Here is a 12,125-nt window from a genome sequence, read left to right on the forward strand (position 1 = left end):
GAACAGTCCGAAGAGCCCAGCAAGTTCTATGCTAACCTCGAGGTGTTTGCTCAGAGCTGTGCTGCCAATACTGGCCTTCTTGACCTGCAATGCCACTCGGCCACAGGGTAGAAAATGGGGAGTTGGCCACGTGCCACAATGACTGTTTGCCACAGAAATGTGCCACTTAGCTGCCATCTAGAGTGCAGGAGGGTCCCTTTGCCGAAATTCATGGCTCCAGAGCCATGCTGAGTGTCTGCTGAAGCCACACACATTGATGTCTTGTATGCATGTATCCTCTTTGTCAGTGTGCTCACCTGGAAACTCAGCTGTGGCCATTTCAGAATTCCCTGACCCTGCTTGACAGTAGAAACATCAGGAGCCAGGGGCAGCCCCCTCCTCTTCTGCACTGTCTTCTAAAGGCTTCTTTCTGGGAGGGCTTTGCAAGGGAGTGAGCATCTTTCTTCCCTATGGTAGCCTGGAAGGAGGATGCAGCGGATGTCAAGCTAGCCAAATCACATTCTACCTAGCGCTTATTTTCTATGTGTCCCAACTCTGGGAAAGTGAAGCTGTCATCTGTGGCATTTTGTGAGAGTTAAAAAGGTTACTGTATATAAAGCTCTTGCTTTCTTTCTTGTTTTGGGATTGCCTTACAGGCTGCAGAGCCTATGACACTGGAAACATAATACACATGCTTGCATGCACGCACACATGCGTGCATGTGCGCGTGTGCGCGCGCGCACACACACACACACACACACACACCTGCCAAGAGAAAAAAAAATCAAAACTTAGAAACAAACTGGAGATCGTAGCAGAATTCCTACTGTTGTTGACTTTTGTCTCTAGTTCCATAAGAAACATTCTAATGTCTCATTTGTCATAGATAGATACAGCAACGGTGAGAGAAAATGCAGCTTTCTGTGGTTTGTTTTTTTTTTTAAGTAATCACCGAACACAAGTGCCGTGTAGACAGGTATTGAGTGGCATTTGCTTGGCCCGAGATTAAATCTAGACCGTTCTTCCTCCAGGAGTCGTCAGTGCCGTTTATGAAATGTTCACGTCTGAATGAATTTTGATTTAAATCTCAAACGTTGACCACCCAAAGCCCATCTGCCTCTGGCGGGAAATTTTGAGCAACTGTGTTCTCTAGTAAGTCAGTGCCTGTGACGTTGACCTATGTCACAGTCTACACATACCGCAGAGAGGATGGTAGCGCTCTGGGATGGCACCGTTTGAGTTAATGGGTGACTCCTTTGCCCCTTGGAGTATGTTTTTATATAAGATCTTGTACCAGCATTATGCTTAGTTCTGAAGTTTAGGAAAGCTTCCAAAAATATTGAGATGATTATCGCATGAAGTAGATTTAGACTGTTTCCAATGGAGTCTTTGTTTACAGACCGTTTTGACTGGCAAGTAGCCCTGATACTCATACATTGAGATCGCATAGTTGAGACTGCAGTTGAGATCAAGAACAGTCTGGTTTGTGATATTTAGTTAGGGCTCTAATAAACTGGAAGTCTAAATTGTCACATGTAGGAGGAGGCCACCTATTCATCCTGTCTGCCCAGAACCAAAATAACCACACAGAAACTATATTATTTAAAAGACTGCTTGGGCCATTAGCTCAGGCTTCTTATTGGCTAACTCTTACATATTAATTTAACCCATTTCTATTAATCTGTGTATCGCCACGTGGCTGTGGCTTATCAGCTAAAGTTCCAACCAGTCTGTCTTCAGTGGCTCCACATTGTCTCTCTGACTCCACCCTTCTTTCTCCCAGAATTCTGTTTAGTTTTCCCCTCCTAGCTCTGTTCCCCTACAGCTCTGCTATAGTCCCAAAGCAGTTCCTTTATTAACCAATGATAATCACAGCATACAGGGGAACCCCACATCAGTCACAGAGCTTGATGAAGTGGGTGTCTAAGGATTTCACTGCATCAGGAGCCTTTGAGAGGCGAATCGTGACATCATAGGTGAGTCAGGACTCAGTAGGCAAACCGCTCCAGGGATTCCTTTTCTAGTTGCGCTGGGTTAGTGCTGAGTTAGTGCGTGTCTCTGGGATTCAGCCTCCTCACTTACAAAGAGGAGATAATGCTGACTAGGAGAAAGGCAAGATGATAGTGGAGATAAGGGTGGCAATGATGACAGACAGATGGGTAAGCAGATAACACACATCAGGTGATCACAGCGTGTAGGCACAGTTGTGGGGCTTGCCTGCTAACTCGCTCGACCTCTGGCACAGTTTCTTTGCTGGGTATTTACAGATTGCCATGAAGTAGCTCTGCTAGTCATACAGTACAGGGGCTCTCAACCTTCCTAATGCTGCAACCATAAAATGATTTCACTGCTACTTCATAACTGTAGTTTTGCTACTGTTTGTGAATATACGCATCTGACATGTGACCCCAAAGGGGTCACGACCCACAGGTTGAGAACCGTTCATGTGGTTGCGCTCAAATGTACTGAGATCACCGTTCTGTGTGATGCAATTAACACGCGCTACCAGTGATAGATATTTAGTGCATGCTCGCTGCTCTTAGCATTGCTTTTGCACTGCTGCATTGAAAACACTGCAGGCACTGCCTTGAGAACATCTAGCTCTCTACCCGGCATGCCTAAAGGTTCTGGAGGCGTGAGCTGCTGTTATGTTTTCTTAATGAATTTGTCTTATTCTATCAGTTTCTGCTTTGCTCTTCTCCATTCCCCAACTGGCATCACCCTCTGCCTCCAAAACTGTCTTCCTGGTGGTTAATTAGCCAATTCATTAAATTCATTACATTCTTTATTCGTAAAATGTCATGAAGCCTTACCCTACTTGCCCTTCACACTTCTGACCTCCAGGAGATGCTGTCGGGAGGAAAACAAAACAAGACAAAAGTCCTGTTCTTGCAGCTGCCATTGCAAAGCAGGAGTGAGAGACAATGTATCTAACAGATGCGCACAACAGAAACAATAACAAAAAAGGCAAACAACAGAGATTCAAAACTGCTACCCACCAACAAGTAGGATCTGAAAAACCACATTCAAAAAATGGTAAAGGGATAATTTTAAGTGGACAAAAACTGATATTTCAGATGAACATATAAGCGATACATCCTTAAACGTGGAAAATGCCTAAGTCTATAAACAACGCACAAATAATAGTGATTAAGAGAAACTTCCCCAAACACAACCTGCCAAATGAGAGCAGTTACTGTACACATACAAGACTAAACCAACAAAGCGTGTAAGCAATGGTTCAGAGGTAAAGGGTTAAATTCCCTGTAAGAGCAAATTACTTTGTGGGCCACTGCCACAAGCATCCCCAGATGCCACCCCTGGAGGAAATTAGCTTATGAGAGCTCAGACCACTGAGGGGTGCTGAGGTCGGGCTGGGCTCCCAGAGTGTGTCTACCTGGGCATCTAAATGGCTTTTAAGGAGGCGCAGAGCCTTGGTCAGTCACAGCAGGACACCTGGCTTTGTGTCCTCAGCAAGCGGCAGGCTCACAGGATGTCAGCAGAATTAAACTCTCTATCCTTTCAGGCTCCACGCAGCTTAATAAACCTGCCTCTGAAGGGAGTCTGTGTGATTCTGAAGCCAAACCCAAAGTAAAGGGAGAATTGTCATGAAATGGCCTCTGCCCCTCTGTGGAGGCTACCACTGATGACCTCACACTTTTCTAGTTTTTAGGGCTTTAGTTTCGCTCTGTTTCATTTCTTATTTGGATAGTTGGATCATCTTCCCTCTGTTCATCGTGGAGGGAAAGACAAAGTACGTCTTTCTTAGCTCCCTGAAAGCAAAGCTTGGATCCCTACGTTTTAGATCTTGACACAGACAAAGTATTTCAACGCCGTTAATCCCCCTCCCGCGTGTGTGCACACAAGTGTCGCTTTTGCCGCACACCTCCAATCGTGATGTGTTTTCACAGACAGTCTTTAAGCAGTCACCTCTTCACAGACTGACCTCATGTAACTTCTAGGAGGCTTTGTGTACACTACTGCTGAGCTGCAACCTCAGCCCCCACTGAGGTCTGCCTCCTCTCTGGGGACTCGTCATGGGTGCTGGCTGTCATTCACAGAACCTGTGAGATTCATTCCCTCCCAGAGCTTGCAGGGAGCTCTCCAAACTCTTCCTGGCTAAGCTGCTTCAGCTTCTCCTGACTCTAGAAATATTCACCCATCTTGGACATTTTTGGATGATCCGGAGTTACCCTTTCAGTGAGAGGGAGACTTGCCCAAGTCAGCGAGCATAAAATGACCACTGTCTTCTTGGGATGGCAAGAAAACAAGAAAGTCCGTAGGAGCAAGAACGAAACATACACAGATGACTGAGCATTGGTTCATTTCAACACTGATAAAATGTCTGCTAGGAAGTCTTTATGGATCCAGCTTGGGGAAGGTAACAGATCTTTGTTACGGGCTGGGTTTTTCCATGCTGTGTGAGATTTGGGGAAATTGATGTCTTGAGAAAACTTTTTGGGATACAAACTCCTTATTCTATTTGAACACCCGTGAAGGTAGTGGTTGAAAGCGGAGTCTGAGCTGAGCCTCCAGGGTTCAAATCCAAGCTCTACAATTTATTTATTTATTACAAGTTATTTATTTACAATTTATTTATTTATTACCTGATACTCTGAGCTAGTTAGCCTCTATGAAACTCAAGTTCCTCTCCCGTGGAATGAAAATAATAATAGTACTACTCCTTGGCTTAAGGATTGAATGAATACCATATGTGTTTTGGAGCAACATTCAGAGCAAAATAAGCATATGTAAAGCTATCTCTGTGTAAGCCATGTCCTCTATAAAGAATTCTGAGTTCTATGCTCGTTTTAAAGGCACAGAGATCCTTAAACAGGTCAAACAGCAAATGATAGATCATGGATTTCATACTACCAGTAGATACCCATGTCAATCACCAATGTCCAATGTGACATGCATGAGGGCGTATACACATGTATGACTTGGGACTAGCACTGAAGCTGGATCCTATCTATATAAAGGACAAAAACAGTGGCTAATATTTGTTAGAACTGCATGATCCGTGAAAACACCACCCCCAAACTGTTCTACAAGTCAGGGATTCCCTACCCCCAAGTTGGCAATGCCAGTCCTCGCCAGGGCTCATCTTCTATTGTCAGGAAGGCTCTGTTCCTCGGTGAATTTCCTTTCCATTCATTTTCAAATGACTTTTCTGATATAAGCATTGTTGAATATGCACAAGAAAGAGCAAGATAGAGGCATAGCGCGTGTGTGGGTAGATTTGCATAAGTATAAATCCAGTATATGTGCCCACATTCAAATGATGTAGTGATAATATTGTGTTGCTTTCCCAGAGTGAAAGCTAATTAATTCAGCTATTGAGATGATAATGATTTCCTTTCCAGTTAATAAAGGGAAGTGAAAAGAAAGAGGAAAACCTGGAGGATTGGTCTATGCACCCCTCCTTTGATTCTTCTTGGAATAAGGCGTTCCTTTCTCTTAGCTATTGAGCTGTCTATCAGTATCTATGGCCACTTTAAAGGGACTCATGGGAAGATTGAGTCATGCGGGCTAAGGTGTTCACTGAGCTCATGGTTTGGCATTGGAAGAAAAATGTTCTTTTTCTTTAATTCACTAAAAATGTGCACTTTGGTATTTGTACTCTCCATATCAATGCTATTCGGAAGCATAAAGTGTTCCTTTTATAAAAAAATATTTTATTTCCATCAGTTGCTGGATGAAAAAAAAATTTACTTGGTGGGACTTAACATTTAGGAAAGTATTAAGATCTTTCCTGCTGCAATTCAAAGCAGCTGACAGGTGAGCCAAGGCTAAGCCAGCCTTGACATAGCTATCTTTTTGTGCTGCCTCTGGTTTCTTATTTACTTGTTTACCCGAGGCTAGCCTGTTCTCTTCATTTCTCTCTTTAAGTCTTTCTCCCCGTCTAGCCGAGGCGTCTCTATCCTCTCAGCTACGGTAACGGTCTCCAGTCTAGTTCCGCCTTCCTTCATCTTGTTCTTTTGTCAAGGATTTTCTCCACACGCAGTTAGGCCACACCTTCTACTGCCAAGGACCCCTGTTTTTCTACACAGCAAAGATCCCTTTGTGACTTTTAAGGACTTCAGTATTTGTCTTCCCCCTTCAACCCCTTAGCCACCCCTCACTAATATTCCCAGACTACACTGCTACCAGGACGGATTATCTTCTTCTCCTCAGAGCTTCTGTAACCACTCTGCCTGGTTGGTTCTCAAGAGGCCTCTCCTCCCTCATGGTTCATGTTTCAAAACTATTCTATTAGCCTGCATTCAAAGTTTGCATAAAGCCTTCTCTGATTTCCCCACTTGGGATTAGGGTCACCCCAGCTCAACATTTTTAATTCTTAGGCCTTGGGAAATCCTTACGCTATAGCTAATTTATCATAAGGATTTTTGGATGATAGCTGGATATGTTTTCATAAGAGATATGCAATTTTCCACATCTACAGTGTGAGTGTTCCTGTCCCTCTAAAGTGTAATGGAGCCTTTACAAGAACTTGGAATGACCCAGAACTCTGTTCTATGGTCCAGTACTTTTTTCCTTGAGTATTTCAATGATGTATTAACCTATTCAGCTACCTGTCACTCAATCTCGTATTAGTCCCTGAATGTGCTTCTTCATATCCCCACGCTGAGAGTTCTGAAGACAGGGATGACTTATTCATCTTAATACCTGGGAAGTAAGAGAATGCAGCCTTCTGTTTCTGCTTACTGTTGAGCTGTTCTATCCCCTGTGCCCCAGGGGAGGCAATGACAGCTGAGCAATTGAGAGTATGGGCTATAGAGAATGATTTCCTGGCTTTGAGTCCTCTGAGTGCATAAAATCATGGCCAAGGTGTGTAATTTCCTGGTATCATTTTCTTTCCTTTATAACATAGGAGGAGACTACTATTTTCATCATAAAATCGATATCATGATTAAGTAATTAACTGCTGGTAAAATGGTCAGAACAAGAGAGTGTATATAATAAATGTTTGCTATTGTTCCAACATCCATTAAAATAACAACTTGTATCTTGGACAAGAGTAACTCACAGTGAGGTTAATGTAAGTCCATGCCGACAACCTCAGTGTAAAGAAGACAGATAGACGGTTGTACTGTTTTCTTTCTGCGGTGAAACATTCTGACCAAAGCCAGTTAGGGTGAGAGAGGGTTTACTTCATCTTGTGCTTCTAGGCCGCAGTCCATAATTGAGTGAAGTGGAGGCAGGCGCTCAGGATTCGCCTGCGTACTGTTCCCTGCGGCTGCCTTCAGCAGAGAACTCATTTACAGCCAGGGAAGTGCGGTAGAAACCAAGCTTGCTGGAGTAGCACCGCTTGCTCACTCACTCCCTGGCTTGCTTAGGCCCATGTTTGGCCTTATACAGCCCAAGATCATCTCTCCGTTCAGGGAATGGTACCACCCACAGTGGGCTGGGCCCTCCTGTAGCAATTAACACTTAAGATCCCTTCATAGCCTTGCCCACAGACCAACCTAATAAAGACAATTTTACTCAACTGAGACTTTTTAAAAACTCTGGATTCTAGATGGTGTCAAAAGGACAGCTAACACTAACGTGGACTGGAGTAAACTACCAAATCCCTAGATACAGCTGTGAGCTGGAACTGGAACAGCCTTGTTCTCGTCAAGGAAGTGTGACTAAAAGTGCCCCAGTGTGGGAAGGGTCATTTCATAACCCAACCCCCGAGGAGTGTCAGTTTATGACACGACAGTGCCCCTCATCCACCGTGGCTAAATTCCAAGATACCCAGGGGGGGCTTTGTGTGAACCATATACATAGCCGTACATGAATTAGGCAAGGAAGATATTATCAGTAATAGTCCTTGATAAAATAGGATGATATGCAGTGATAACGGTTGCACAAGTGAAATCCCTTGGTGCCACAGGGTGGATAATCTGTACAACATGGCTTTGCTAGCTAAAGAGATGACTCACATCCTGGGTGAGATTGTGTAAGACTTCATCACTCCACTCAGAAAGGTGTCCAATTACAGATATTACAAGGGGCTTCTTCCTGGAATTTTCTGTTAGTATCTTTTTGTACTATGGTTTACCACGTCGTGGAAACCTCAGAAACTGACATGGCGGGTAAGTGTGTAAGCTGCTGTGGCGAGCAAGAACGAGTTTCTCTGTTACTTCTCTTGCTTCCCAAATACCTTGTGCCCCTGCTCGCCACCACCGCAGATCTGGACTTAATGGAGTCTACGGTTGACCAGTTGGAAGAGAACAAGTAGATGTGGGGCGTGAAGAGGGAAGGAAGCTGCATCCCTGTCGTGGCTGTAGGCATCTTACTTGAGCTGACTGTAGTTACCCTGTGTCTCCTCTGGGGAGATACCACCTTTTAAATCAAGCCTGGCACTTTCATGGTTCAGCGAGGCTATCATATTAAGTGCCAAACAGCTAAAACCTTGACTACAGCTTTCTTCCTAAAACGCCTGGAAAGCAGTAACATATTTTCTGGCCTTTTGCTTATTGCTCACTTTCCAAGTTCTGAAGAAGGATTATTTATTTCATTTTATATGTGGAAAGAGCGTTTTGTCTGCACATGGCCATGTGTAACCTCCTGACCGTCTGGTGTTCACAGAAGTCAAAAGAAGAAGTCAGAAACCTGGAACTGGGCTTATGGCTGGTTGTAAACCAAAGTGTGGGTTTGGAGAGCCCGACCCTGGTCCTCTGCAGGAGCATCAAGCTCTTGACCACAGAGCCAAATCTCTAGCCTGTCACTTGTACTTCAACCATTTCTGGCTCTTGTTCTCTCTCGCATGGCATCCAGTCAGTAGCCACACAACCCTTAGTCTTGGCTTGTTTCAGGATTTGCGTGCGTTTGCTTTTGGTCGACCTTTAAACTCTGGGAGGGCAGGGATGGATTGTTTACCTGTAGAGTGCCAGCACCTCATGCTTACTGGAATGTAATTGTCCCCCAATAAAGATAAATGAAAGCAATATATTAAAAAAACTGTTTTTTCCCCTAAGAGAGGCCCTAATTCCCACTTGCCATTATTTAAAGAGATACATTTAAAATAGTTCTCTTTCAACAACAGCACAAGACAAAGCCTCATCCTTTGCTCAAGGCTCATCTGGGTCATCCCCAGAAAATATCCTGACGTATCTGAATCCAGATGTATTTCTCGAAAACTTGTGCAGGGTGTTCTTACGCGTTCCACTGTTTCTCGCGCAGGTTTCTTCAGGAGAAGCATCACCAAAAACGCTGTGTACAAGTGTAAAAACGGGGGCAACTGTGTGATGGACATGTACATGCGGCGGAAGTGCCAGGAGTGCCGACTAAGGAAGTGCAGAGAGATGGGGATGTTGGCTGAATGTATGTATACAGGTATCCACTCCAAGCAATTCAATTCCACTCAAACCTCTTAAGGAGGCAGAGGCCCGGTAACTCAGATTATCCCATGTTAAAGAAGGGATCTGCCAAGCCTTCTCAGTTCCTGACAGGGGCAATGACCCTCTGAATTGTTTAAACTTCCATGTAAAGAGCATCCTATTTCTCTGGAAGAAATACCTGGGGCTTGGTTTGGTTTCTGTTTTCCTTTGTTGTAAGGAATTTATACACAGAGTGATATGTGATTAACATACTATGGGAATAACTTGGTGCAATGAACTTACAGAACGGATGGCATTCTGGAAGGGTCCTCTAAATTTGGTTTTAATGCACCTCTTATTTATTGCTTAATTACCATAAAAATTCATAGTTGTAGGACAATAACTGCCTCTGAACTATCTAAATAGGGTTTTAAGCTAAGTCATTTTATTAAGAATTCGTCTCCTCTTAGGGTGGCTGTGAGCCAGTTTGTATAGGTTTCCACAGGAAATTAACTACCCTGAGTTTTAATATAATTTTGTCCTTCAGTCTGATAAGGGGACAGTGTATTAAACACCGTCTTTATGAGGAATCACCATCTTCATCAGAAATTGGAATGCCTGTTAGTAAAACATCATTAATTTTTCATCCGTCGGCCCACTCAGATTTAGAGATACTGCCTTGTTCTTCCTCAAAACAAACAGGCAAACAAATGTCGCCAAGGGGATGACAATGTTCAGGAAGGGAAGGCCACGTGAAATGAAAGCCCTTGGAAGGTGACTCCAGCCCTATTGTTCCCAAGCTGTATGGGCGACGGGGATGTACCCAGAGAAACAATGTGTGCAGGAGGGGGGGAAATCGGTCTGTGTAAATAAATCAGCCATCCCTGGGTGGATGAAAGTTTAATACAGGCCGACCACGATCCCATCTTAGCATCCATGAAAGAAGAACCCAAACGGGGGTGACGGCTGCAATCCAATCTCGCGATGGAGATACTTTGACACAGGATGCTTTGTGTTGCTCATTACTTAAATATGAGCTTGTCCCATCTGAGCTCATTTTGCAAGAGACCCTCACCACAAAAGTCCACAGTTTTCTTCACAAGCACAAGAATCTTCCTCTCAGAGACGTAGCTGTTGCACGAGTTTCTGCACAGTGACCTTCCGTGAGCCGTGCTGCGTTGTCATTGAGAGAACAAAGAAGTCCAATAAATACGGAAGGTATTTCAGTATCGCCTGTTAAAGCTCCAAGTATAATCAATGACTTTACAAGGTCATGAAAAAAAAAATCAGACACTTTGTGTCGGTTGTGTTTCTATCGTTATTTAAAAATGCCCAGGAGAATTATGAAGAAAAAACATTTCTTTCTTTTTTTTTTTTTTTTTCGAGACAGGGTTTCTCTGTGGTTTTGGAGCCTGTCCTGGAACTAGCTCTTGTAGACCAGACTGGTCTCGAACTCACAGAGATCCGCCTGCCTCTGCCTCCCGAGTGCTGGGATTAAAGGCGTGCGCCACCACCGCCCGGCTAGAAAAAACATTTCTTGTGGTTTGGGCTTTTAGAAGTTCCAGCACTGCTTTCCACAAGCGTTGAAACTTCTGGAAGAGGCACTGTGGGGCAAAGGGCAGGAGCTGATGACAGAGAAAAACTCACCTCATGACCTGGAAGGGAAAAAAGGAAGGAGGAAGAAGCTGGGGTCCCACAGTTCCATCTGAGGATGCACACTAATGATCCACAGATCCTCTATGAGCCCCCTGCCCCCGACAAGGGTTCCAGTGTCTCCCAGGAGCACCCTAGGGGCTTCGTCTTCAACACAGGGACCAAGCAGTCACATTCCTTAAGTACTGCAACCATTATATTTTTAAATAACTTGTACGGATTAATAGGATTTAATTTTTTTTCCCGGGAGACGGTCACATTTATGTTATTCAGCCAGTTTAATGTGAAACCAAATGTACTTTTTATTGAACGGCATCGATACAGGTGAAAATAATAGTAATTGTGAGTTTTGAAGCCAGCTTCTATGTTTGCCTAGATCAAAACCAGGGAGTGGGTCACTTACCATGCCATTAACTGAACATCTTGTGCTTGGTATAATCCTTTAGTATTACATATTATTTATATAAAACCCAGTTTTTTTAAAAAAAATCTAAGCACACTTAAGGAAAATTCTGCAGCAATATTTGTATTTTATAAATGAAGACAAAGACTCCCAGCTGGCGAATGCCTCACTCAAAATCAAATCTTAAAAATTAACCTTTTGTTTTTACTTAAGATCTATTTTCCTTTTTAATTTACGCATAAGCATTTGTGTGCATGCAATGCCACGTATGTAGGGCACCTGAGGAGGCCAGATGAGGGCGTAGGGCCCCTGGAGCTGGAATCACTCACAGGTGAAGGGAGGCACCTGACACACATGTGATCTGGGAGCTGGAAACCAGCTCCTCCGGTCCTCTGGAAGGGCAGCAAGTCCTCTCAACCATGAAGCCATCTCTCTGCTGGCCTTCTCCTTTTAAAGGCCAGATGAGCTAGAATTAATTAATTAATTGATTAATCCTGACTCGTTACCTGAGCTGACCATGTAGGAGCTGCGTCAGGACCACACACCCAACAGGATTGTCTATGCTTTTTTTCCCCCTTTCTTTCAGGTTTGTTAACTGAAATTCAGTGTAAGTCTAAACGCCTAAGGAAGAACGTGAAGCAGCACTCAGAGAAGACTGTGAGCGAGGACGGCGAAGGGCATGACTCGCGACAAGTGACCTCCACCACCAAGTCATGCAGGGTAACAGAGTGATGGCGCTCCCAAAACCAGCCGGGATTGTGCTTCCGGGAACCCGAGGC

At 44.1% G+C, this 12,125-nt stretch overlaps 1 protein-coding gene across 2 annotated transcripts in view; it reads left to right on the forward strand.

Moving 5' to 3' along the window:
* The window catches only part of Nr1h4 (nuclear receptor subfamily 1 group H member 4), a 42,812-nt gene that overhangs the window by 10,532 nt on the left and 20,155 nt on the right, over positions 1-12,125 (forward strand). Inside the window, exons 3-4 of one of the 2 annotated variants that reach the window (XM_041676285.1) lie at positions 9,154-9,306; positions 11,933-12,066. In XM_041676285.1, the coding sequence (XP_041532219.1) occupies positions 9,154-9,306; positions 11,933-12,066 (287 nt within the window). The remainder of the gene's footprint in view (positions 1-9,153; positions 9,307-11,932; positions 12,067-12,125) is intronic. The other variant, XM_041676293.1, reaches the window with a different exon arrangement.

The sequence above is a fragment of the Microtus oregoni genome, unplaced genomic scaffold (assembly GCF_018167655.1).
Source record: "Microtus oregoni isolate MIOR12 unplaced genomic scaffold, Mior012 000001F_ref0000356, whole genome shotgun sequence".
Taxonomy (NCBI): domain Eukaryota; kingdom Metazoa; phylum Chordata; class Mammalia; order Rodentia; family Cricetidae; genus Microtus; species Microtus oregoni.